This window comes from Hyperoodon ampullatus, assembly GCF_949752795.1.
Source record: "Hyperoodon ampullatus genome assembly, chromosome: 10".
NCBI lineage: Eukaryota > Metazoa > Chordata > Mammalia > Artiodactyla > Ziphiidae > Hyperoodon > Hyperoodon ampullatus.
Window position 1 is genome coordinate 39558751 of NC_136923.1, and position 25599 is coordinate 39584349.

The window sequence follows — 25599 nt, forward strand, 5'->3', positions numbered from 1 at the left end:
ATGCAGGTAACTGACTTTGGGAAAATGCGGAGAAGCAAGCTCTAGCCTCAATGTTGAGTTCATTACAACTTCTCGAGAATCTTATCAACAGCCTATACAGTACAGCTCCCAAAATGTAAACATGTTAAGTTAAGCAGACAATGCTTTAGAACCCCAAACACATTTCCTTGTTGTGTTTATGTGGAACTCTCCATCTACAGTGGGTGGTTGTGAAGAGGTTCTTCCTCAGGACAACATGGTCACAGAACTCTGACGACCCAGCGTGACTGAGGGGAGCACGAGGACTGGGGAGGAGGCTCCCTGTTGGTTTCAGTTGGAGATAAACTTCTAATGCACAGTCCACAGCCCTGCAGTCTTCTCCTCCTGTCATCTGGCATAATGCTTAATGTAGTCTTCGACTTTACTGCTGAAGTCTTCCTTGTCCTGCAAATGTTCTGTAGCTTCAATATTCAGTTGATCATCGAAATTCAAAAGATCAGTAAACAGGGCTTCCCTGGTGGCGCAGTGGTTGAGAGTCCGCCTGCCGATGCAGGGGATACGGGTTCGTGCCCCGGTCTGGGAAGATCCCACATGCCGCGGAGCGGCTGGGCCCGTGAGCCATGGCCGCTGAGCCTGTGCGTCCGGAGCCTGTGCTCTGCAAAGGGAGTGGCCACAACAGTGAGAGGCCCGCGTACCGCAAAAAAAAAAAAAAAAAAAAAAAAAGATCAGTAAACAAAGAGTTTAACACCTAAACACTGTTTTTCAGTGGGACTTCCCTGGTGGTCCAGTGGTTAAGACTCCAAGCTTCCACTGCAGGGGGCACAGGTTCGATCCTTGATTGGAAATTAAGATCCTGAGTGAGTGCCTGTGGTGAGGCCAAAAAAAAAAAAAAAATCCTTCAGTGTCCTTGTGGGAGCCCAGCCGGTGCCATCAGTCGAATGGTCTCTCAGTAAACTTCGATGTATTTTGCCTGTCTCTGTGGTATTGGGGTGCCAGATCCTGGTCAAGCATTTCACTTTGGGAGGCACCATGTTGTACACATCGGGAACTTCAGTTTCATTCATTCATTCATTTATTTATTGATGCTGCACCGGGTCTTGGCTGCCGCACGCAGAATCCTTTGTTTGCGGCATGTGGACTCTTAGTTGCGGCATGCACGTGGGATCTAGTTCCCCGCCCAGGGATCGAACCCGGGCCCCCTGCATTGGGAGCGCAGAATTTTACCCACTGGACCACCAAGGAATTCCCCGAACTTCAGTTTCAAACTGAAGTTTTCCACCCTGGTAGTAACCCTTATCTGGGGTGACAGCTGAAACAGTGAAGCTTGTTTGGATCAGGAAAATACACTTTATACGTGTAAGGTAAATTAGTGACAAGTTCTGCAACCTCTTTAACAAGCAGCCTGCTCTCACAGAAACCCACCGACTGTAGTCACAGGCTGTGGCTCATGCCCCGGATCCTTTGAGACCGTCATTCCGCTTCAGTTTGCTTGCCAGTGTCAGCATTACTGCTACCTTTATCCTGGGCACCCCGAGACAGGCGATGCCTCCCAGTGCCCAACACCCGGCCAGCCGGGCCAGGGGCGGCGAGACGCACCCCCTTCACAGCCTCACTGGCTCCGGGCGGCAGGCCGTACACTCATAACTGAGGACTCAAGAGAGATTTTATGTGAGTTATATCTGTAGATGTTTATGTGTTGCAAAGTAAAACTGAGGAAAATTTAAACTATTTGCTTTTTTTTTTTTTTTTTTGGCCTCGCTGCCAGGCATGTGGGATCTTAGCTCCCCGACCAGGGATCGAAACTTCACCCCCTGCAGTGGAGGCTGGGAGTCAACTCCTGTACCGCCAAGGATGTCCCTATTTGCTTATTTAAAATAAACAAAGATATAGTAGTAGACCTGCCCTATGAGGAATGCTAAAGGGAATCTTTCAGGCTAAAATGAAAGGACACTAGATAGTAACTTGAGGCCATAATTTTTTTTGCGGTACGCGGGCCTCTCACTATTGTGGCCTCTTCCATTGCGGAGCACAGGTTCAGCGGCCATGACTCATGGGCTTAGCCGCTCCTTGGCATGCGGGATCTTCCCAGACCGGGGCACGAACCCGTGTCCCCTGCATCGGCAAGTGGACTCTCAACCACTGCGCCACCAGGGAAGCCCAGAGGCCATAACTTAAAATAAAGAATACTAGTAAAGGTAACTTCATAGGTAAATATAAAAGCCAAGATCATGATACTTTTGGTTTGGTTTGTAATTTCTCTTTTTTCTACATGATTTAAAAGGCAAATGCATAAAACAATTATAAATCCATGTTAGCAGTCATAAAACGTATAAAGATATAATTTGTAACAATAACAATATAAAGGGGGAGGAACAGAGAAGTATAGGAGCAGAGTGCTTGTAAACTCTTGAAACTAAGTTGGTATTATTCAAACTAGCTTGTCATAAATTTAAGATATCAATTGTAATCCCTAAGTAAGCCACTAAGAAAATAGTTTAAAAATATACAGAAAAGGAAAGAAAGGAATCAAAGTGATACACTACAAAAGATCAACTAAATTTTTTTTAAAAAGGAAGAAATGGAATAAATAAGGGTTCCCTGAACCCAATTCCAACATGTGTGTGGAGGCTTCCCCACAGGGTGTCTGAGAATTTAACTCAATTCTGATACTATCTATCCAGAGATAGAATCAGATTCCATGGGTCAAGGGCTCAGTCCCACAAGACTGCCCTCCACTTCAGACACAGGTGAAGGTGTTACCTGTGCTTCTAACCAACTGGCCACAAACTGAGTTTACCATGACCCCCTTCAACTTACAATGCTAATCTCAACTCCAGGTTGTCACCTGTACTTCTGACCCACTGGCTATATATCAGAGGTTCCCAAGACCTGCTCTTCAATTTCGATTAATTTGCTAGAACAGTTCACAGAACTCAGAGAAACATTTTACTTACTAGATTACTAGTTTATTATAAAACAATTATTAAAGGATACCAATCAACAGCCAGAAGAAGAGATTCAAAGAGCAAGGCATGGGGAAGGGGTGTGGAGCTTCCATGCCCTCTCCAGGTACATCACTCTCCCCATATCTCCACATGTTCACCAATGCAGAAGCTCTCTGAACCCTGTCCTTTTGGGGTTTTATGAAGGCTTCATTACAGGGACATGATTGATTAAATCATTGACCTTTGGTGATTGATTTAACCTCCAGCCCCTCTCCCCTCCATGGAGATCTGGGGAGTGGGACTAAAAGTTCTCCTGGCAATCAGCCCCCACACTTGGGTGGGATCCAAAAGTCACTTTCCCTGAAGAGTTTTCAGGAACTGAGGACAGGACAAGAGACCAGATATTAAACCATTGCTCTTCTCTCTCAGAAAATTCCAAGGGTTTTAAGAGCTGTGAACCAGAAACTGTAGATGAAGACCAAATATATATGAGAAATATATATTTTGGTCATTCAGATGGCATATATATATATATATATAGTATTTTTATTTTAAATATTTATTTATTGGTTGAGCTGTGTGGCTTGTAGAATCTTAGTTCCCTGGCCAGGGATTGAACCCGGGCCCTCAGCAGTGAAAGTGTGGAGTCTTAACCACTGGACTGCCAGGGAATTCCCCCAATTGGATTTTTTTTAAAAAGGTCTATCTATGTGTATCTATAAGAGACTCACGTTAGGTATAAGGGCACAAAGAAGTTGAAAGTAAGGGGTGAAAAAATATATTCCATTAAAATAGTAACCAAAAGAGAGTTGGGTGGCTATATTATTGTAAGACAAATTAGACCTAAATCAAAACAGTTTACAAGAGACAGAGAAGGAAAATATTGATAAAAGGTACAATATAGCAAGAAGATATAACAGTTATGAACATACATACATCTTACAACAGAGCCCCAAAATATATGAAGCAAAAATTGACAGAATGGAAAGAAGAAATACACAGTTCTACAATAATAGTTGGAGACTTCAATACTCCATGTTCAATGATGGATAGAACAACCAGACAAGAGCAGTAAGGAAATGGAGCACTTGAGCAACACTGTAAACCAACTAAACCTAACAGAGATATACAGAACATTCCACCCAACAATAGCAGAATACACATTCTTCTCAAGTGAACATGGAACATTCTCCAGAGTAGGCCATATGTTAGGCCACAAACAAGTCTCAATAAGTTTAAAAAGATTGAGATCACACTGAGTATCTTTTCCTTTCTGGTCACAATGGAATGAAACTAGACATGAATAAGATAAGGAAAACTGAAAACAAAAATCACAAATACGTGGAAATTTAACAACACACTGTGTGATGGTTAATTTTATGTGTCAACTTGAAATGATGGAGTATCGAAATGATGGAGTATCTAGACATTTAGCCAAACATTATTCTGGGTGTGTGTCTGAGGGTGTTTCTGTGTCAGATTAACATTTGTTTATTTTTTCTTTTTCTTTCTTTTAGTTTTTGAGATTAATATTTGAATATACTGAGTAAAGCAGATTACCCTCCCTAATATGGGTAGGCCTCATCCAATCAGTTGAAGTTCTGAATAGAACAAAAAAGCTGAGTAAAAGGAAACCCCTCCTGTCTGATTGCTTGAGCTGGAATATTGTTCTTTTTCTAGCCTTTGGGGTATGACCAAAACATCAACTCTTTTAGGGTCTCTGAGACTGCCAGATTTTGGACTGGAATTTATACCATCAGCTGTCTTGGTTTTTGTTTTTGTTTTTGTTTTTGTTTTTGCGGTTCGCGGGCCTCTCACTGTTGTGGCCTCTCCCGTTGCGGAGCACAGGCTCCTGACACGCAGGCCCAGTGGCCATGGCTCACGGGCCCAGCTGCTCCGTGGCATGTGGGATCCTCCAGGACTGGGGCACGAACCCGTGTTCCCTGCATTGGCAGGCAGACTCTCAACCACTGCGCCACCAGGGAAGCCCTAGCTGTCTTGGTTTTTATGCCTTCAGACTTGAACTAGAACTACACATTGGCTCTCCTGGGTTTCAAGTTTGCCAATGGCAGATCTTGGGAGTTCTCAGCCTCTATAATCACATGAGCAAACAGTTTATAATCTCAATCTCTCAATTGATCTCTCTCTCTCCCCATATATATATGGAGTGGAGGTGGCTGTCCACCAGAGAGATATTGAAACCTCAGATTGGGACTTGGAACCCAAGTGCTGGGACTCAAACTCAGCCAAAACCCTGATTGGTACTCGAATCCATGCAGCCGGCCAAAACTCACAGTCTTCCAACTGAGATCACACATCTGGTTTCAGGATTTAATGAAGCTCAGGTTCTTGATGTCTCATTGCAGAAAGAATTCAGTGAGAGACAAAGTGATAGGTAAGAAGTGGATTTATTTAGAGAGAAACACACTCCACAGACAGACAGTGGGCCATCTCAGAAGGCGAGAGGAGCACCAGGGTATGGGTTATCAATTTTTATAGGGGTAGGTAATTTCATAGGCTAATGAGTGGGAGGAGTATTCCAGCTATTTTGAGAAAGGGTGGGGATTTCCAGGAATTGGGCCACCACCCACTTTTTGATACTTATGGTCGGCCTTGGAACTGTCATGGCTCTCTTGGTTTGTCAGTTAGCTTACTGATGTGTTACAATGAGCTGTATACTGAGGCTCAAGATCTAGTGGAAGTTAACTTGTCTGCCATCTTGGACCCATTTGGTTCTAATCAGTTTATGTCATGTCCTCGGGCTATGTCATTCTTTCAAAGGTTGTGCCCTGCACCCTTCCCTTCTGTTTCAATATTGAGACTCATCTTCAATGAGGGGCCACATGGGTCTGTGTCTGCTCTCAGAGCTGAGACCTGAAGACCAAAGCCTGTCTGAATCCACCTGATTCTCAGGAGGGCTATAGTCCTCTAGGATTTAGGGAAATCTCTTCTCCAGTATGGGGGGGTGGCTCACTAAAAGGGAAACCCTCAGGAATCTGGAGGGACCCAGGCAATGAATCATTAGTCTGAGTCAAAATGGAGATAGCGGGCTTCCCTGGTGGCACAGTGGTTAAGAATTCTCCTGCCCTTGAGAACATGGTGAGGGGGAAGTAAACTGGGATGAAGTGAGAGAGTGGCACTGACATATATACACTACTAAATGTAACATAGATAGCTAATGGGAAGCAGCCACATAGCACAGGGAAATCAGCTCGGTGCTTTGTGACCACCTAGAGGGGTGGGATAGGGAGGTTGGGAGGGAGATGCAAGAGGGAGGGGATATGGGGATATATGTATATGTATAGCTGATTCACTTTGCTATACATCAGAAACTAACACAACGTTGTAAAGCAATTATACTCCAATAAAGATGTCAGAAAAAAAAAAAAAAAAGAATCTGCTTGCCAGTGCAGGAGACACGGGTTTGAGCCCTGGTCCAGGACAATCCCACATGCCGCGGAGCAACTAAGCCCCTGCGCCACAACTACTGAGCCCATGTGCCGCAACTATTGGAGCCTGTGCGCCTAGAGCCCATGCTCCGCAACAAGAGAAGCCACCACAGTGAGAAGCCCATGCGTTGCAACGAAGAGTAGTCCCCGCTCGCCGCAACTAGAGAAAAGCCTACATGCAGTAATGAAGACCCAATGCAGCCAAAAATAAATAAATAAATAAATATATTAAAAAACAAAAAGCAAAAAACAAAATGGAGATAACAATGACCAGTCCAGAAGCCACAGGTTACAAATTATGATGAGGCAGGGAAAGTTTTCTGTCACTGGAGGTCTCCAGGTCTGGGTTGGGAAGGCTCAGCTCCTCCAGGCTGTTCCTTGGGCTGGCTTGGAATCCTGGTTTTGTGTATGTTTGATGCCCCATTATGAGAATCCTATGAGCTACACTGGGCCTGTGTCTCTGGAGCCCCTCACACAGAGAAGGCACAGGTCACCAAAGATGACTGTTGCCTGGAGGGTTCTGACCTATGAGGTAGGAGTCCAAAAGAGGCTCTGTTTCCAGCTCTATTTCATATTGCTTTCTTGGCTTGGGAAATCACTGGCCCACATCTGGCCTCAGCTTTGTTATCCATAAAACAGGCTTAACTGACAATTTCTGAGGCATTGTTTCCACAAGTATCTGGAAGGAAGATGATGATAATAAATATGATGTTTAATTTTTTTCTTTAAAAATCATGTTTATTGAGGTATAATTTATTTTTGTTTTATTATTTTTTAATTTCTTTATTGAGGTGTGTGTGTATATATATGTATTTTTTTTACCAACTTTTATTTACTTATTTATTTATTTTGCCCACTCTGTGAAGCCTGTGAGATCCTAATTCCCTGACCAGGGATTGAACCCGTGCCCACGACAATGAAAGCACAGAGTCCTAACCACTGGACTGCCAGGGAATTCCCAATTGTGGTATAATTTAGATACAATAAAATGCATATATCTTAAGCATTGTTTAATGAATTTTGACAAATGTCTAGACAAATATAACTACCAGCCTATCACATCATAGAACCTTTCTGTCACCCCAAAATATTCCCCTGTACTTCTTCACAGTCACCCTTGGCACCAGGGAAAACTGTTCTAATTTATATTACTCTATATTAGTTTTGACTTTTCTAGAATTTCATGTAAGCGGAACCATACCATATGAACTCACTTGGGTCTGACTTCTTTTGCTTAACATAGTGCATTTGAAATCCAGTGTTGGTATTGTGTATGTCAGTTGTTCATTTGTTTGCTTGTTTTTTATTGTGGTAAAACATACATGACATAAAATTTACCATTTACTCATTTTAAGTGTATATATCATTCATTGGCCTTAAGTACATTCATAGTGCTTTGTAATCATCACCACTATTTCCAGATTTTTTTTTTCATCCATCCTGAACTGAAACTCTGTACTTGCCAAACAATAACTCTCTACTTCCCCCTCCCCAGCCCCTGGCAACCTCTATTCAACTTTCTGTCTCAATGAATTTGCCTCTTCTAGGTACCTCACATTAGTGGAATCATATAATATTTGTTCTTCTATATCTGGCTTTTTTCACTAAGTGTAATATTTTCAATGTTTATCCTTGTTGAAGCATGTGCCAGAATTTCATTCCTTTTTAAGGCTGAATAATTTCATTTTGTGTAATTACACTTTGTTTACCCATTCATCTATTGATAGCCTGTGGATTCATTCATTTCTTTTTATTGTTGAGTAGTATTTCATTGTGTGGATACACCACAACTAGCTAAACTGTTCATTTGTTCATCTTGTTGGACACCTAGATTATTTCCAAATTTTGGCTATTATGAATAAAGTCCTTGGATGGACATATGCTTTCATTTCTCTTGGGTAAATACTTAGGAGTGCAATGGCTGGATCATGTTTTAAGTATAAATTTAGTTCTTAAAGAATGGCCGAACTGCTTTTCAAAGTGGCAGGAAATTATCAATGCATGAGGGTTCCACAGTTTTGTCAGTTTTTAATTTTAGTCTGTTTAGTGGGTGTGTGGGGTTCTAATTTGTATTTCCCTGATGAATAATAATGTTAAGCATCTTTTCATGGGCATATTGGCTATTTATCTTTTCTTGTGAGTTATCTCTTCAAATCCTTCGCGCACGTAAAAAAAGGGTTAATATCTATTTTTGCAACCAGTGTCGTCCAGACACTATGCTCATTCATGCTCATGGCTTTATGCGCTTTAATTGACGCCCACCCTGCACAGAGGCAGTAACCGAGTGACACTTCAGCGTACCTAGAAGGCTCAGCACTAACTGGATCCAGAATGGCTAGGCCGTTTCTGGGCGGGGTCCCTGGTGGCTCTCTAAGGCACGCTCGTTGATTGGCTGAAGGAGCACTTCCGCAGGCACTTCCGAATCCGGGCCCGCCCCGAGCATTGGTGATTGGCTGGGCTGGCCGAGCGCGAGGCCTCTCGGGAGTTGTAGTTCTTGGGGCCCGACTGGGGACGCCGGGAAGGACTATTGGTCTTACTTGGTCGCGGCCGCTGCCACCATGTCCCGCGTGTCGGTCCCTTGTCATGTGAAAGGTACCGTGGCCCTGCAGGTGGGCGACGTGCGGACCTCCCAAGGCCGGCCTGGCGTGCTGGTCATCGATGTCACCTTCCCCAGCGTCGCGCCCTTCGAGGTGAGCAAGCAAGTGGGCGCGACCGGGGCTCCTGGGCGGGGCTTATCTGGGAACTAGGGCGTGTCCCAGCCATTTAATCGTTTACCGAAAGCCTCTGCAGTACCTCGCCCGTACGAATCAGTTAACCATTTATTTATTCCTTCAGTTAACACACAGTTACTAGAATGCAGCTTCCTCTTCTGTTCTCTTCAACGTCTCTCCCCAGTGTCCAGAATGGCGCTGACACGGAAGTGCCGAGATAGTAGGCTAGGTGCTGGAAATACAGTTTTGAACCTAATAGAGGTGAGAGGTCGTTTTGTCCCTGGCCACTGGCTGGGTATCATTAGACAATGAGTTACCCCCAAACCTGCCTCCTGCCCATTCCTACAGTCCCTGCTGGAGGTCAGGTTCAAATCATCCCTCATCAGGATCTTCCCAGTGGCTCCAGTTTCCAGTCTCCAGTTGCCCTTCCACATCTGCTGGCAGAGTGACTGGACACTGCAAGACCTCAACACAGAGGACAAAGTCCACTTTCTAATGGCCTGGCATTCAGAGCCACTCTGTGTCTTTGCCCTACTTGCCTCTCGGCCCCAGGCATTTTGTCCTGTAGTGTGTGGTTCTCCCCCAAGCTGTTGCTTACTCTAAGCTGGGAGACTTCATTACAGGGCCCAACCCTGGAAATCTGATTCAGTAGGTCTGGGGTGGAGCCTGTACACTTATATTTAAAAAAAAAAAAATTTCCTTGAGTAATTCTGTTTTGTTGCATTTTTTTGTTGTTGCTGTTGTTTTTGTTTTTTTTTGGCCTCACCACCGTGGGATCTTAGTTCCCCAACCAGGGATCGAACCCCGGGTCCTGGCAGTGAAGCACTGAGTCCTAACCACTGGACCACCAGGGAATTCCCTCCTTGAGTAATTCTGATGAGTATCCAGTGATGAGAACTGCTTTAGCTAGGCTAAACCACTCTCTGTTCCAGGGGTATGCCAGGTCCTGTCACCCCTTGGTGCTCCTTTGTTTATGCTACTTTACAGTTTCTACCTTTCATGGTCCACTTGATGAACTCATCTGTACATTTTCTGATTCCTCTAGAGTTAGGGCTCTGACCACTCGCAGCATCTTGGACATGCAGCAAGATCTGAGGTCATGGTTTGTTTGCATGACATGCTCATTTAGACTGTGAGTTCTAGGAAGGCAAAATCTCTTTGGGCCCCAGTGGATTCTTGTTGATATTGTTAGATTGGTAGAAGAGTACATTCCTAAGTGGAGGAAGAGATGGTGCTTTTGAACCCCTCGGGCCTGGGGCCTAGGTCTGATTTGTTATGGTGGGTTGTGTGTGCCCTAGTTGCAGGAGATCATGTTTAAGAATTACTACACAGCCTTTCTGACCATCCGTGTTCGCCAGCACACCTCAACACACACTCCAGCCAAGTGGGTGACCTGCCTTCGGGACTACTGCCTGATGCCTGACCCACACAGTGAGGAGGGAGCTCAGGAGTATGTATCGCTGTTCAAGCACCAGGTCAGCTGGGACTCAGCATGGCCAGGGCAGCCCAGATGAGGGCTCACAAGAGGCCTGGGGATTGGGCCAGGATACCATGAGGGAAGAAGGGCGGGCAAGGTTGGCCTGAGTTGTGGTTCTTGGGCAAGTGCCTTGGAGGAACTACTGTTTCCTTCTCAAAGGCCTGGGGAGGAAGCACCTTGGCTCATTGCTGGTTGGCTCCTGGGCAGTGAGCTGGGGCCTCGGTGGGTCCTTGTGCGTATGTGTCAGATGCTGTGTGACATGGGCAAAGTACTGGAACTACGCCTGATTCTGCGACAGCCATCACCGCTGTGGTTGTCTTTCACGGTGGAGGAGCTGCAGATCTACCAGCAGGGACCAAAGGTAAGTGACTAGCTCAGAGCTGTTTGCTGGCCCTTTCTCCAGGAGGCTCCTAGCTATGGCTGGGAGGCCTGGGGGTGCAGGTGGGAGTGGATGGGTAAGGATGGGGAGACTCAGAAGGAGTGCTTCATGGAAGTTAGCCAGGTGGGAATGCTGGAAGCTCATGATAAGAGGTGAGGCCATGTCCCCATATCCCCTGACCTTTAGGGCTACCTGCCTTTTTCAGATCTGGAACATTCAGGTACCCAGATATACTTCTGTTCCTTGTCTTCATGGGGCTTCCTTCTGCATAGCAGAAGAGCTTAGGTAGTCTTCTGCCCCTGGGACCTAAACAGGATTTTCCCAGTTTCTGGGGCTCAGGGGCCCTTCTCTCTGCCTTCAGGACCTTGGGATCTGGTTCCAGGTCTCTCCTACTCTGCCCGCCTCAGGGCAGTATGCCTTTGCTTTGCAGAGCCCTTCCATGACCTTCCCCAAGTGGCTCTCGCACCCAGTGCCTTGTGAGCAGCCTGCTCCCCTTCTTGAGGTAAGCCCTCACCCTGGCTAAGAACCATGTGCGAACAGCTCTGGTGTTCTGCACAGGCCCAAGGGGACCCCTTTCTGCAAGAATCTGGGGCTGGACCCAAGGACGTTGGTTCACTCTGTGCACCTTCCTCCTGGGATTTGAGGCATCTCTGTGTGGGGCCGGGCCACCTACTCCACATCAGGCCCCATCCTCATGTTTCACAAGTCATCTGGGAATGTCAGCTGGAGGGCCCCATAGCCCAATTTGGCCTGTCTGGAGTTCTAAGGGCACTGCTGGGGAGAGACCCATGGCCAATGACCCCTCCTTCTGGAGCAGGGTCTCCCAGACCCCAGCAGGGTATCCTCCGAGGTACAGCAGATGTGGGCGCTGACAGAGATGATCCGGGCCAGTCATACCTCCACAAGGATCGGCCGCTTTGATGTGAGTGATCGCTTCCCCCTGCTTGGCTCCCGTTGGCCTGAATGGGTCAGATCTGATGGTCTTTTGTGTTGCAGGTGGATGGCTGTTATGACCTGAACTTGCTCTCCTACACTTGAGCTGTGGCCCTTAGTCAAGACGTTGGCCTTCCGTGCCCATCCAGTCCTGGCTTAGGCCATCAGAGGCCGAAGTGCTGTCCCTGTGCATTCCGAGTGTTGCCTGCATGCGCATTCTGTCGGGACCACGTTCACAGAGTCAAGATGCTTGGGGGCTCACTGTGTTGCTTTAGCGTGAACTCCTGGAGGGGATACTCTCTGTCCTCACCTGACTGCAACCCAAAACTCCTCCTTCGCCCTCCCTAAAAACACTCCAGTTCTATTACTAAGAATCCCCCTGTGCCCTCTGTCTCCCCTGCCAACATGCACATTCCTGTCTTCTGCCTGCTCCCTCACCCTGAGTGCAGTGGGCTGGGGTAACCTACTAGAACCTGCTCTGTCTAGCCTTGGAAGACTGCTATAGCTTGGCAGTCCTAGTTTGGAAGCTTGGGGGAGAAACAGGAGCCACATTCTTCCTTCTGCGCCCCCTAATGGTCTTCTTTCCCTTTGTATTATGCCCACAAAAAGAAAATTCCTATCTAAACTCTTCTGCTGCTTGCCTAGGGAGCCACACAAAGCTGGGAATTTGGGCAGCCTGAGTCCCTTGGTCCCTGAGATGGCTCCTAGATGTGTGTTCAAATGGGTCTTCCCCCATCCATCGGGTCTGGGCAAGGCTGGGGCCTGAAAATGAGTCCTGGGACCTGTCTGCCATCTGACAGAGCCCAAAGCGTATCCTTGTCCCTCTTCCAGTTGCCCCCATGTAAGAGCCACGCTCAGTGTGATGAGAGATCAACCTCAGTGGTGGTGGTGGGGGCCAGGTGAGGGTTCTCATTGATGTCTTTTAAGAGGCTGAGGTTTTCTACAACCCCAGGCCAGCAGCTGAATAAGACAGGCTGCTGCTCCTTATGAGAAAATCCTGCTTCTCTGTTTTTTTCCTGGCTTTCTTCTGGGGGCTGTTATGAGGCAGTACTGCAACATGTGTTGGACCTGGAAGATTGGATGTTTGTGTGGCTCAACAGCTTTCTAGGGGAAGGGCAGCCACTTTTTGGTGGGCACCTTCTGATGTCACCTATCAGTTCTTGCAGGTGGTATCTGCCTGCAGGGTCATTTACTTAGCCCCATTCAGCTTTTGCTAAGAGGGTAATGATCAGTCTTGTGCTCAGGGAGTAGCAGCCCTCAGTGTGTATGTGAGTGAGGGGGGAGGTCCCTGGGATGGCAGGGACCCTGCTTCCTGCACAGCTCTGTCCCCAGCACAGGGCCTCGTGTGCAGCAAGATCAATAAATACTTGTGGAATGCATCACTGTGTTCGCTGCCTATGTTTGCCCAGCGAGAGAGCTGGAGACCCTCACATGAGGCCAGGTTACTGTGGCACTCTGCCTGCCGGGCTGACTCCACCCTCCTGTGCCCTCTCCACCCCTTCCCCTCCCCCCATGTGACCTTACACTCCTATTGTCCTAAACTGGTGATTCAGGCCTTTCAGCCCTTTGCAGAACTTTGGCCCTTTGGAGGCAGGGCAGTCAGCAGGGGGAGGTCTAGCCCCCAGCTCTATTTCTGAGTGGCTTTAACTGGCTCCAACCGCCCAATCTGCCCTGATCAGATGGAAGCGCCTGGGGCTATTTCCCTGCAGCTGGGAGTCAATGCACTGTGTGCTCTAAAGCTGCGTCTGCCCTTGGGGCTGCCCACTCTCTCTTCTGATCCCCCGGGCGGGGGTGGGGGGGGAGAGACCTATCTAAGCAGGGCCTGGACTACATCTCCCAGCGTGCCTGTCAGAGTGGTGGCCTCTGTGCGTCGGCTGCACCCGTTGCAGGCAACAATGCAGCGGGCTGGGAGCATGATGTCCCGTCTGGGCTCGTGTCTCCAGGCGCTCCCCTCGGCCCTGCGCCGTTCTCTCAGTAGTGCACAGGTGGGACAGAGGGTGTGGTGCCAATCTTGGAGGGTGGGGGAGGAAGAGGGCTGGGGTCTGGGGCCTTGGTGGCACTGAGCCCGGCCGCCCGCAGGACGTGCTCCGCAGGACACCACTCTATGACTTCCACCTGGCCCATGGCGGGAAGATGGTGGCATTCGCAGGCTGGAATCTGCCTGTGCAGTACCGGGACAGCCACGTTGACTCACACCTGCATACACGCCGGCACTGCTCGCTCTTTGACGTGTCCCACATGCTGCAGGTGAGCCAGGGGAGTGCGCTGATTGCCAGGCCAGGGCTTCCTCTCCGTCCACAATGGTGCAACCCTCGGCTTTCTTTGCTGGGAGCTGGATTCCAAGGGCAGCCCTCTCAGAAGGGTTGGAGGTCTCAAGGGTGTAATGTACTATGGTCCCCAGTAAACTGACTCAGAGGGTCTCCTGATCATCTGTCTCATCTCTCTAGCCTGCTCCCACTTAGTGGAGTGCCTCAACGTCCTGGGTTTTCCAGGGCTGCCACTCATTGTCATCCACTGTCCTAGGTATTGGTTTGGAAAAGGGGGTATTTCAGGAAGGTGCTGGGCCCTTTCACGTTCCCTAACCTCCCTGAGTGCATCTCTTCTGTATTGGTGGGTGTGGGGGAGTCAGAAAGTAGGGCTTCTGCCACTTGCAGAACCAAAAGACTAGTCAGGCACTTTGGCTGGATTGGACTGTGCTGTGGGTGGCAGGGAGGATGCCTCCTAGCCCCGTGGCTTTCCAGAGGCTTTTTGATCTCTTTCCCAGACCAAGATATTTGGCCATGACCGGGTGAAGCTGATGGAAAGTCTAGTGGTTGGAGATATTGCAGAGCTAAAGCCAAACCAGGTGGGCCTTTCTTTTATTTTTGCTCAATGAGTGTTCTTAGTCATAAGCCAGCAAACCAGCCTGAGTCCCTGCTTCGGGCCTGGGGGCACAGAGATGGATCAGACACAGTTTCTCAGGGCTTTCGTTCTTGGGGGATGGAGTCCCTGAGTCATGTCCAGACACCCAGCCATCTGCAGGGAGGGTCCTATCCCATCCCCACCACATCAAGCTGGGAGGCCAGAAACCCAGGTTCACATCCTGTTCTGTGACCTTCCATGCTGCTTAACCCCTTGCAATTTAAATTGTAGTCCTGGGAATTCCCTGGCGGTCCAGTGATTAGGATTAGGACTCTGTGCTCTCACTGCCGAGGGCCTGGGTTCAGTCCCTGGTTGGGGAACTAAGATCCCACAAGCTGCGCGGCCAAAAAAAAAAGAAAAACGAAAGCGTAGTCCGTAAACCAGCAGCCTCATCGTCACATAGGAGCTTGTTAGGATACACTCTCAGGCCAGTTCTTCAGACCTGCTGAATCAGAACCTGCATTTTAACAAGATCCCCAGGTGATTCATGTCACCTCTTAACCTCAGGCTCTTATACTGTCCATCCAGTGGGGAGGCTGAGGCCAGCCAGCCTCAGTGTTTTGGAGGGTTGTTGTGGAACACATGGGATCATCAAGATAGACTTTGAAGCTGCTGCTGCTGCTGCTTTTTTTTTTTTTTTGGCCATGCTGGATCTTAGTTCCCCAACCAGGGATTGAACCCTCACCCTCAGTAGTGAAAGCGCCGAGTCCTAACCACTGGACCACCAAGGAATTCCCATAGACTTTGAAGCTTCTGTCCTGGGGTTTGGGGCACAGACTGAGTTGTCCTAGGTCTGGGTGGGACGAAGCATCAAGTCCTAGGTATGGTGGGTTAAGTGTGAGAGGGGCTCTCTGTACTGAATGGGGAGGGGTGCAGAGGCCCCACCAGATCAGGGAGGTGTCCCCCAAGGTGGGGAAGAGGTGAAACCTTTCTCAGTGTATGAGGATCAAAAACCCTGGGCTTGTGCAGGGGCCTAGGCTGACCCAGCCTTGCTTCTTGCACTGCCACCCCTCAGCCCTATTCACAAGGGTTCATGAGTTTGTGGTGGCTGAGTGGGCCCAGGGGCATGTTTGACTCACACTTGACTTTGGCCTCTTGGACTTGGAGGCAGTGATGCTCCACTTTCATGCTAGGGAACACTGTCGCTGTTTACCAATGAGGCTGGTGGCATCTTAGATGACTTGATTGTGACCAACACCTCTGAGGGACACCTGTATGTGGTGTCCAATGCTGGCTGCTGGGAAAAGGACCTGACCCTCATGCAGGTATAGCCCCTCTGTGTCCCAGGTACCCTGTCCTCCTCGTTCACAGAGCAGCATCCTTGTTTTCCAGGACAGACCTGGAATGGATAAGGAGCTCAGACAATGGCTCTTTGAAAGAACAGTGGGCCAGAGCGGGCCCTCCCTGGAGCATGCTAAGTTTCAGTGGTGGGGAAGTGGGGGAGGTGGGGAGGTGGGGAGGTGAAGCTGATCCTGGCCCCTAAGTGAGGATCCTCTGGTGAGGATGGAAGGCTGGAGCCTGGTGTTAGAGCTGGCAGACCTGGGCTTGAGTCATCCCTACCACTTAGTAGTTATATGACCTCGTTTAGATGGGAACCAGCCTACTCTGCTGAGCTCTGCAGCATCTGGCCCGTGGCAGGTGCTCAGTAAGGGGTCCCAGAGCAAATGTGGTATTTCTTTCCTTTCAGGACAAGGTTAGGGAGCTTCAGAACATGGGCAGCGATGTGGGCCTGGAGGTGATGGATAATGCCTTGCTAGCCCTGCAAGGTAAGTGGGCCAGGCTGGGTTTGGAGCTGACCTTTGCCGTCCAGGTTTCCTCTACTGCTTGGCAGAGAGGCCGTGCCCGGGGAAGGTGAGGATGGTGCACCATAATTCTAAGTTTGGTATCATGCCCTCCTTCTACCTGCCACAAGGCTCCAAGGGCTGTGGGCAAGAGCATCTTCTCCCACCTACAGAGTGGGGCTTGCTCAGGGCTTGTTCTGGTCCCTAAGGGCTGTGATCCAGCTTTCTGGGGCACCAGGACCTGGACACTTGGTTATTGGCTCCCTGGGCCCAGGCCCCACTGCGGCCCAGGTGCTACAGGCTGGCGTGGCAGATGATCTGAGGAAACTGCCCTTCATGACCAGTGCTGTGATGGAGGTGTTTGGCGTGTCTGGCTGCCGTGTGACCCGCTGTGGCTACACAGGAGAGGATGGTGTGGAGGTTTGTCAAGAAGTGGGCACAGGGTAGTGCAGGGCATAGGACTCTGGGGCCAGCAGCCCATCTGCTCCCTGGTGTCCCTTGCAGATCTCGGTGCTGGCAGCGGAGGCAGTCCGCCTAGCAACAGCTCTGTTGGAAAACCCAGAGGTGAAGCTGGCAGGGCTGGCGGCCCGGGACAGCCTGCGCCTGGAGGCAGGCCTCTGCCTGTATGGGAACGACATTGATGAACACACCACACCTGTGGAAGGCAGCCTCAGTTGGACATTGGGTGAGCTGGGCTAGCGCTCAGGGAGGGGATCCTGAAGGCTGGAGTGACCCTTGATGAGACCAGCCAACCCACGACTGCTTCCAAGGTTGTGTAGCCTGGAGCAAGTGGCACAGCCTCCCTCAGCCTTCATTTCCTGAAGGTACCACAGTGGCTTTGCCCAGTAGATATTGAAGACCCTCAGCAGGCTGAGGTGGGGAGCATGGCCTCCAAGACCAGGGGTCAGTAGGTGGATGGCTGACTGCACTGCAGGGGAGGAATGGGGTCTGGGGGCAGCCTGAGTGAAGGGGCCTTGATGCTGGATAGATGTCACTTGGGTTCCTTGTCACTAGGACCTCCTGTGGTCAGGGGTCCTACGGACTGTGGCTTAAATCTGATGTGTCATGTTCCAGGGAAGCGCCGCCGAGCTGCTATGGACTTCCCAGGAGCCTCGGTCATTGTTCCCCAGCTGAAGGGCAAGGTGCAGCGGAGGCGTGTGGGGTTAACGTGTGAGGGGGCTCCTGTGCGGGCGCACAACCCCATCCTGAGTACGGAGGGTACCGTGCTTGGTAGGTTGACCAGGGAAGTTGGAGAGCCCTTGTCTCTTCCCTAGGAGGGTGGGGACCCTGGGCTGGCAGGGTGGTGTTGACACATGGCGTCTGCCTGGACAGGTGCTGTGACCAGTGGCTGCCCCTCACCCTGCCTGAAGAAGAATGTGGCGATGGGTTATGTGCCCTATGAGTACAGTCAGCCAGGTACCCTGCTGCTGGTAGAGGTGCGGCGAAAGCAGCAGATGGCCATGGTCAGCAAGATGCCCTTTGTGCCCACAAACTATTATACCCTTAAGTGAGGATGACTTGGAGCAGGGCCCTCTCCTCTAGGAGCCTTACCCTGGAGGGCATTCTACAAGGGGTTAGTCAGGAAGCTGAGGCAGAACACACTTGGGATAGGTGGCTAGGTGGAGGCTGGTACTGGTTGTCTGGGTGACGGGGTCACACCACCTATTCCCATTTCATCCTGTGCCACTTGCAACTTCAAGACCCCATTTCTGAGTGACGGACCAGCCCACGGTCCCATTGACCCCACTCTTGCCTGCTGGAGAAACATCAGTTCTGGCACCTCGCCCTTCCACTCTGCCAGGTGCTGCCTGTGCAGCAAGGGCTCACCTTTAGGGGGAGGAGAAAGCCTGCCCAACCTACCTCACCACGGTTTCTCACACTGCAAAGGGTCATTACCTTGGGCAGTGCCGGCTACCTCCTCTGGTTCACTTTCCATGAATTCAAACTGTTGCCTCTTCCTGGGCAGGGATGATTCCTGACTCACAGAGGGTTGGCCTAGTAGGGCTGTGGTGCCTGTGTGTAAACTTGGGGATGGCTGAGGGGGGCATGGACTCATTCTTCCACATTCTCCAGTTGGCCCAGCCTGCTGCCCAGCAGCCAGCCATGCCAGGCTCACCACCTGTTCTGAGCCCCAGGGCTGTTGTAGGGCAGGCTGGGCCTCCTCCCAGACTTGCCTTATCCTGGGCTGACCTTCGTCCCTGGGACTTATTACTGGACTCCACTGACTCCTAAAAAAAATAAAACATTAAATGAGCTTCCTTCCTTCTTGCTTGCTAGAGTTCTAGCTTCATTGTTCTCTGTCCACAGGGTTCCTAGGGTGCCAGTCCAATGCCTGCCTTCCTGGCTCAGACTCAGAGTGGGTTTCGCTTGAGAGGGGCGGGTCTATAAGAATTAAAGGGGAGAGTGCCCCTACTGGGCACCACCACTGCTCCTCCAGGGAGCTGGCATCACCTCTCCACCTCTGCAAGTTGTATTCTGGGTGCTCAGGGGCAACAGCCCCCAGGTGTTCCCTCTCCCGTTTCCCCTGTGCGTGCACACTGTCCTGTCAATAACCACACAGCTGATGCACTTCCATGTTTAATAAGCCACATCCTCAGTTGAGCCTGGGGTGAAATGTGGGACCAATTCTGAGTGTGGTGTTTGTTGTCAGTGGGTAGGCCTGGGGCTGCAGAACCATCATCCCACCAGTCAGAAGATACTCCGGAGTACTCGTGCATGAGCTCAGCATAGTCCTACTCCAGTGCACTCTGCAAAGACAGCCTAGGCAAAGGCTGCCAGATGGAAATGTGACATTTAACATAGAGGAAGGAAGCAGTGGGACACTGAGGTAGCTGCTGGCCCGGCAGAAGCAGGCAGAAGTATGTCCATCAGGGAAGGAGGCAGGTCTAGGGCCACACTGCTTTCAGGAACTGGTGTTTGCCACTTATACCTTTAGAAGTTCCCTTGGCTCACTGTGGAAGTGGCAGGCCTGCCTAGCCTGTGGGCTCTTAGAACGAAGCTCCTCTGGTTCCAGGTCAAGATGGGAAGTGGTGAGGCTGCAGGGCACGATGGGGCCGCTTTGCACTAAACAGCTCAGTATGTCCCTTTGAGGGGCGGGGTACAGATCCACAATCCCACAGGCACTTAAGCAGTGGAGATGGGAAGTCACCCCCGGGACTCAGCCACTTTTAGGTACCCAGCTTCCTTCTGGGAGGGGTTAAGAGGAATATGAGTACAATGAAAAGACAACTTATATAGCCTGACTCACACCTGGAGAGCTCAGGATGAGCCAAAGGAGGTGGGTGTTTGGTGTCCACTGTCTTAGACTTGAATGGCCAGCTAAGTAACCATAAAATATAAGGCTGTGTCCAGGCCAGGATTCCCTGGGTCCCTGCCAACAAAGCAAAACCAAATAAAGGAAACCCGAGGCTTAGGGGAAAACAGACCTGCCTTACAAATCTCAGAGCTGGTCAACCTCAGGCTTCCTCCCAGGGACAAATCTCTACAGGGTCACATCCCAGGGGGATGGGAAGAGGAATAGGAAAAAGCCAAGAGAGAAAATGGACTGTTGCCGTCCCCAACCCAGAGGCTTCTGAGCTGACCCCTGAAAGGAGAAGCATGCCTTCTCTCCTTAAGCCACCCAGATCAGGGTACAGGCAAACTCTTTACTGGCCCAATGCCTGGGGCTGCTGGAGGCAAGACCAAGGGCAGTGGAGGCCCAGCCCAGCAAGCACTGGCATACTCCCTGCCCCCAACCTCTACCCCCGCTGCAGTCGTCCCTGGGGTCTGGGCAGCAGCAGAACCCAGTATGGGAGCCAGCAGACCTGGTGACGTTCCTGGAGACCCCTCTGCTGCCTTCCCTTATTCTCTGTGGGTTTTAAGAGGTTCGTTTGCTGTTGTTTCCCTGAAAGTGATAGAAGAGAAGAGGGGTTATTCCACGGACAGCACAACAGTCCCCTTGTGGGGGCTGAGCTGGGCTCAGTAAGGCCACACTATAACCTAGACCTCTCTGCTGAGCTTCCACAGCCCTCACTGGGTCCACCACTTTCCCCTGCAGACTTATTCTTCCTCCTGCTTCTCCACTTTGTGAATGGTGCTCCCATCCTTCGCCAGTTGCCAAGGACAGAAACCTGTGCAGTGGCAGGCCTCCTAATTGGCCTCTTGCCCTCTCTATTGGACTCCTTTACGTATTTGCCATGAAGCAGGCAGTTATAAAAGCAAATTCGGTCAGGCCATGGCTCTGCTGAGTCCAATAGCTCCTTGAGACTTGGGATAGGGTATTCCGGGTCCCTTCATGCCTTTATGTTTGAGCTCCAGCGTCACAGCCTTGTCTATCCTTCCAATATGTCACCCTTGTTCTTGCCTCTAGGCCTTGTTCTGTCCATTCTCTTTGCTTGGTACACCCCTAGCCTTTGCCCTCAGCTTAGGTGTCTGACTTGGAAGATACCAGCTCTGATGACCCTTGCCTCTGCACTGCTGCCCTCCCCTCTTATTTATTAAAACAATTTTTTTAACATCTTTATTGGAGTATAATTGCCTTACAATGTTGTGTTAGTTTCTGCTGTACAACAAAGTGAATCAGCTATATGTATACTTATATCCCCATATCCCCTCCCTCTTGAGCCTCCCTCCCACCCTCCCTGTCCCACCCCTCTAGGTCATCACAAAGCATTGAGCTGATCTCCCTGTGCTATGCAGCAGCTTCCCGCTAGCCATCCATTTTACATTTGGTAGTGTATATATGTCAATGCTACTCTCTCACTTCATCCCTGCTTCCCCTTCCCCGCCGTTCCTCAAGTCCGTTCTCTACATCTGTGTCTTTATTCCTGCCCTGCCACTAGGTTCTGCCCTCCCCTTTTAAATCTCTGGTTCCACCTGTGAGCAGGGCCTGGGTTTTTCTTGTTCTCTGGACCTAGTGTGGCCCCTGCCATGTGGTAGGAGCTCAGAGATCAACTGAATGAACGCTCTGATTAGTGAGTTCATGTTTTACAGATTAGAAGGCTGATCCTGATGAGTTCAGTCAGTGCACTAAGGACAGAGGCTCCTGCCTTTCCAACTGAGGGGCTTACAGTGCAGTGGAATCTCTACATCTCTTACAGTGCAGTTGCCACTACATCTCTGAAATTGTGACAATAACGCCACCCACCCCACAGGTTACTGAACAGCATACAGATGGGCTGCTCAGACATCGATGTCACTTGAAGCCTGAGCTTTAGTGCAGACCCTGGGGTTTGCTGAAAAGTTGGTGGCCTCCTACCCTGAGAACTCCCTTCCCCTGTCCTCAGCTCAGGAGTGGCCTCTGCCTGCTAAGGATGGGGTAGACATAGGAGTAGATTTACTCACCAGGAAGGGAAATGCGTGGAGCCATCAGGTGTGGATCCGTTCTGGCCGCCCAGACCTGGGGGCAGGAACACATCCAGAGCTGCAGCAAGCTGGGGGTGGGTATCTGAGCAGGCATCAGCCCAGGTCAGGTTAGAGGCCAGTGGTATTGTTTGATGGAGAGTGTAGTGGAGGCCCTAAGGGACTAGTGGTATTGTCTGACGGGGGATGAAAGGAATTTATATGTGACGGGTGGACTGGTGGGGTTTCTGGCATGAAATGGTATGTTGACACGGGTCAGGGTACAGCGTTAAGTTGTGATGAGGTTCTCAGGGGACCCACTAGTAGTCTGGGGGGGGTTCTGGGGAGCCCAAAGGTACAGTCGGTGGGGGAGGGGGTGGCCGGCCCACGGAAGTTGGTGGATCGTCTCACCTGGCCGGTGATACAGCCCGGTCACCGTACTCCCGTAGAACCCCCACGCCAGCTGGATGCTCAGGAGACTTAACACCAACCAAAGCAGCAGCAGCTTGAAGAGGGTCACGCGCATGTCCTGCGCCTCCCACTCCAGCAGGAACTCGCTGCCGAGGGCGCCCAGAGCGCCCAGCACCGTGGCCGGCAGAGCCTGCAAGGACTGCCCAGACCAAGACTCCGCCATGACTGGCCGGCGTCCCAGCCAGGGTACTGTCACCGTAGTCCCCGCTGCGCAGGCGTCTGGTCTTCCGGAGCCAGGCCCGCTAGTGCGCACGCGTAAACCCACAGAAGGCGCGTCTACCCGGCTTGCGCGAAGAGTTGGCAGTTTGGGGAGGAGTGTTAAAACCGCGCACGCGCACCTAGCCCCACCCTGCTTAAAGGATGACTGACTCGAGGAGTATAAAATAGCAACCACGTCTTTTATAGCCCAGGAGTTCCCATGATGCCCCACGCGGCTGCAATGATTGGTTAAGAGTCTTGCCTTTAGGGTGTGGACACGCTCCTAAGCAATCGTGGCTGAGCAGGGAGCGCGCGCACGCGCGCGGGGCCGCGACTGGGGCCGGCTCGAGCCCGCTGGGCACACGGGGGCGCGCACGCCTCTCCCCGCCCTCCCGCCGCCGTCGCCGCCCGCTCTTGCTTTCTCGCGCTACCCGCCCGTTGCTCTCCGTCGGTTCTCTCGTTAGTCCGCCGCAGCTTCCTTAGCCACCCGCTGTAGCCTTTGAGCTTGCGACTCGCGGACAGGAGTCCTCGGCGCGGAGAGGCCGGACTCGGAGTCGTCGCCTGAGGTGAGCGAGAGGGTTCCCTCCTGGCGCCGCGGTGCTCCGGGCCCGCCCGCCCGGCACTCTTCCGGCCGCCCGCCAGCCGCCGCCCCGCCGCGGCCGCGCCCCACCTGCTGCTCTCGGCAGGCAGCACCAGAACCCTAGCCCCTGACCCTGACCCCGGGCCGGGGACCCAGGCCCCGCTTCCCGAAGCGGCGGCCCCGCCCGCGCAGTCCCCGGAAGCGCGCCCCGCGGCCTCCCGCGCCCCTTCCCCCGCCCGGCCAGGCCTGCTGGAGCCCAAGCCGCCCGCCAGCTCGCGGTCCCCGTCGCTTCCTCTCCTAGGGCCGTGCCGGGCAGGGCGGGGGCTCTAAGCTGGGCCCCACGAGCTGCTGGGCAGCCGGCCCCTGTGAAGCGCGCGTGGCTGTTGGAGTTGAAATGGGAAAGAAACTCTTTACAACTCCATTTTGGCTTTTACGTTTAACATGAAACATGAATCACCGTTTTATACTGCGTGAAGTCCAGTTATGTTTTGGGTATTTTATTTTTTAATGCAGTATGCTTTGAGATTGTCTAAGTAAAATATAGTGTTGAAATCTTAAGGGTTAGGATTCTTCGGTATTTAAAAGAAGGGAATTTTCCAGTTGAAAGGAACATTTTTTTCATGATTTAAACTATGTGTCATCAAAATAAAGTATTAATTTGCAATTTTGCTTAGTCTCAATTACTGCCTTGATTAGGAATCACCTGGACATCTGTCCTTAGTTACCTGTTGGATCCAGTTACACGTTCATTAAATAGTACTATTTGCACTCAAATTGATTTGGTCAAAACCGTGTTTAGTAGTTTATGATAGAAAATTGGCATTCTTTTTCCCAGAGTTGTTTTCACTTGTGTTTCTTAATGATCCTGATTTAAAATTTTTACCTCTGTTGGTAACTCGTTTGATTCTTTTTCTGTTTAAAACAGTTCATTGAAGTAAATGTTTCTCGCAGATGTGTGATCAGATTATACTCCTGCCAGATCTGAAGGGGGAAAAATACTTTTAAAATTCTTTTAAATGTTGTATGTGGTGAGAATTTTTCCGCCACTTAGTGTCACACACCCGGATGTATAATGCTTATGTACCATTGCCTGATTGTCACTTTAGACATGGCTAAATTGGGAGAGATGCTGTTTTGAGCATTTGGCACAAGTGACATTGTTTGGACTGAAATAGAAGATTAATTCTTAATTGTAAAGGATAACTTGAAGGATCTCTTTTGATAAATTGTCTTGAGTAATTCTATCTACTTTTTTAGAGCACTGGTGGCTCTTGGGGACATAAAATATATAAGATGAAGAAAACAAAATATACATATAAGATGGAACTTGGTTTTAGTCAAAGTCTAGTTCTAGACTTACAGCCTCTGTTCTCATAAATATCTGTACTAGAGGGAAGAAGAGAGTAGGAATCCACTGACTTTTTCACTGATCAAGAATTTTAGACCTGAAAGCAATCTTTAGGACTTGTAGTCCAACCCCATTTGCAGATGAGAAACTGAGTCCCAGAGACTTAAGTAAATTTCCCAAGGTCATATGTCTAGTCAGGTGCCAGCCAGAACTATTTTCACTGTAAGATCTTCTCCATGTACTCCCAAACAGCTTGCTTAGAGTCAGCTAAAATTCAGGACTTTCAACTTATTCCAACTGTTTCTTCATTTATGTATTGCTGATTTTTTATGTATTGGGAGAATCTGAAAATTTTTCCAAGCAAATTTCAGTTCTTAAGCTTTTACTCCTTTCTGTAATTTGGATGGTCCTACAGCAGTTGATTGAAATAGGTAAATGAATATACAGGCTCTCTGCTTGGTCTAGTTTTTGGCGTGAGGTGTTTTGGTCTTCTTGAGGGACCCAGCTTCTTCCAGAGGCAGGCCTAGACTCCCCTGCTCCAAATCCAACATAGTTAGACCCTGATAAGATGTTACCGGGCAACTGTGGGCTCTTTTGACTATTGATTTGAGGTGGGATGGAGAGAAACAGTATATATTGAGAATATAGTTTCCTGTGTACATGTATGTGGTGGTGGTTTTGCTGGAGTATTTTCAGTCCTGATTCCTTGTTTGTCAGTTAACTCCTTTTAAAAGTTTAACCTGGTCATGTGGGGGCGTAAGTTATTAGAGTAAAAACAGGTAGATCTTCAGGTGTTTCTTGTCCATAGGGTGGAGTCCACGCTGTGACTGGAGAAGGTGGGTTGCTACTTTGGGCCTTCTTATTGTCCTGGAGCTGAGAGAGTCACGTTAACTTTGCCAGAAGAAAGACTGATTTTCAACTTTTAAGAGCACAAATTTGGGCTTGCTGGGCTTCTATAGACAGCACCTCCGGTTTAATTGCATTGTGGCTACTAGTGATAATGATAAATGGTACATAATCACTGGATTTTAATCACATATATTTGTAGTTTTAAAAGGTCCCTAAAGGTATTTCGTCTTCCCTTACGACTTAAGTTTATTCGTTTATGCACCTGGCCTGTAGAACTAT

The 25599-nt window shown here is 49.9% G+C and overlaps 3 protein-coding genes and 1 pseudogene across 9 annotated transcripts; 2 read left to right on the forward strand and 2 right to left on the reverse strand.

Annotated features, from left to right (window-relative positions):
• Window positions 1–366: 366 nt before the first annotated feature.
• Window positions 367–1635, reverse strand: LOC307059263 (NEDD8-conjugating enzyme UBE2F-like; annotated as a pseudogene). Its single transcript has 3 exons — window positions 1208–1635; window positions 859–1027; window positions 367–493 (listed from the first exon to the last, which is right to left on the reverse strand). The product of its transcript is annotated as an NEDD8-conjugating enzyme UBE2F-like (transcript).
• Window positions 1636–8931: 7296 nt separating this feature from the next.
• NICN1 (nicolin 1, tubulin polyglutamylase complex subunit) lies at window positions 8932–12047 on the forward strand (the record flags this gene model as incomplete). Of its 2 annotated transcripts, none has more annotated exons than XM_079712166.1 (6): window positions 8932–9063; window positions 10383–10559; window positions 10809–10922; window positions 11371–11442; window positions 11755–11862; window positions 11937–12047. In XM_079712166.1, the coding sequence occupies 6 exons, from the start codon at window positions 8932–8934 to the stop codon at window positions 11976–11978; spliced, it is 645 nt and encodes a 214-aa protein (XP_079568292.1). In that variant the 3' UTR covers window positions 11979–12047. The 2 variants fall into 2 exon arrangements, with proteins under 2 accessions (XP_079568292.1, XP_079568291.1); XM_079712165.1 differs by having other exon boundaries at window positions 11758–11862.
• A 1520-nt stretch (window positions 12048–13567) lies between these two features.
• On the forward strand, window positions 13568–18066 carry AMT (aminomethyltransferase; the record flags this gene model as incomplete). 3 transcript variants are annotated; one of them, XM_079713391.1, is made up of 9 exons in its annotated part: window positions 13568–13858; window positions 13953–14120; window positions 14638–14718; window positions 15908–16039; window positions 16462–16540; window positions 16830–16975; window positions 17060–17240; window positions 17630–17785; window positions 17888–18066. In XM_079713391.1, 9 exons carry the CDS (start codon window positions 13769–13771, stop codon window positions 18064–18066), a joined length of 1212 nt encoding a protein of 403 aa, XP_079569517.1. The 3 variants fall into 3 exon arrangements, with proteins under 3 accessions (XP_079569517.1, XP_079569515.1, XP_079569516.1); XM_079713389.1 differs by lacking the exon at window positions 15908–16039 and having other exon boundaries at window positions 13769–13858; XM_079713390.1 differs by lacking the exon at window positions 13953–14120 and having other exon boundaries at window positions 13769–13858.
• Window positions 18067–19119: 1053 nt separating this feature from the next.
• Window positions 19120–22614, reverse strand: TCTA (T cell leukemia translocation altered). Of its 3 annotated transcripts, none has more exons than XM_079713405.1 (4): window positions 22286–22614; window positions 21878–21932; window positions 20359–20438; window positions 19120–19326 (listed from the first exon to the last, which is right to left on the reverse strand). In XM_079713405.1, the coding sequence occupies exons 1-3, from the start codon at window positions 22506–22508 to the stop codon at window positions 20396–20398; spliced, it is 321 nt and encodes a 106-aa protein (XP_079569531.1). In that variant the 5' UTR covers window positions 22509–22614; the 3' UTR covers window positions 19120–19326; window positions 20359–20395. The 3 variants fall into 3 exon arrangements, with proteins under 3 accessions (XP_079569531.1, XP_079569529.1, XP_079569530.1); XM_079713403.1 differs by having other exon boundaries at window positions 21878–21980; XM_079713404.1 differs by lacking the exon at window positions 19120–19326 and adding an exon at window positions 19726–19741 and having other exon boundaries at window positions 21878–21980.
• Between the last annotated feature and the right edge of the window lie 2985 nt (window positions 22615–25599).

Excerpts from the sequence above, each read along its gene's own strand:
- TCTA (XM_079713403.1), bottom strand. The coding sequence starts at position 22,508 with ATGGCGGAGTCTTGGTCTGGGCAGTCCTTGCAGGCTCTGCCGGCCACG. Across the intron at positions 21,981-22,285 it reads CGGGCTGTATCACCGGCCAG|ATACCCACCCCCAGCTTGCT; the intron begins GTGAGACGATCC and ends ATGCCTGCTCAG. Across the intron at positions 20,439-21,877 it reads TCCACGCATTTCCCTTCCTG|GGAAACAACAGCAAACGAAC; the intron begins GTGAGTAAATCT and ends TATCACTTTCAG.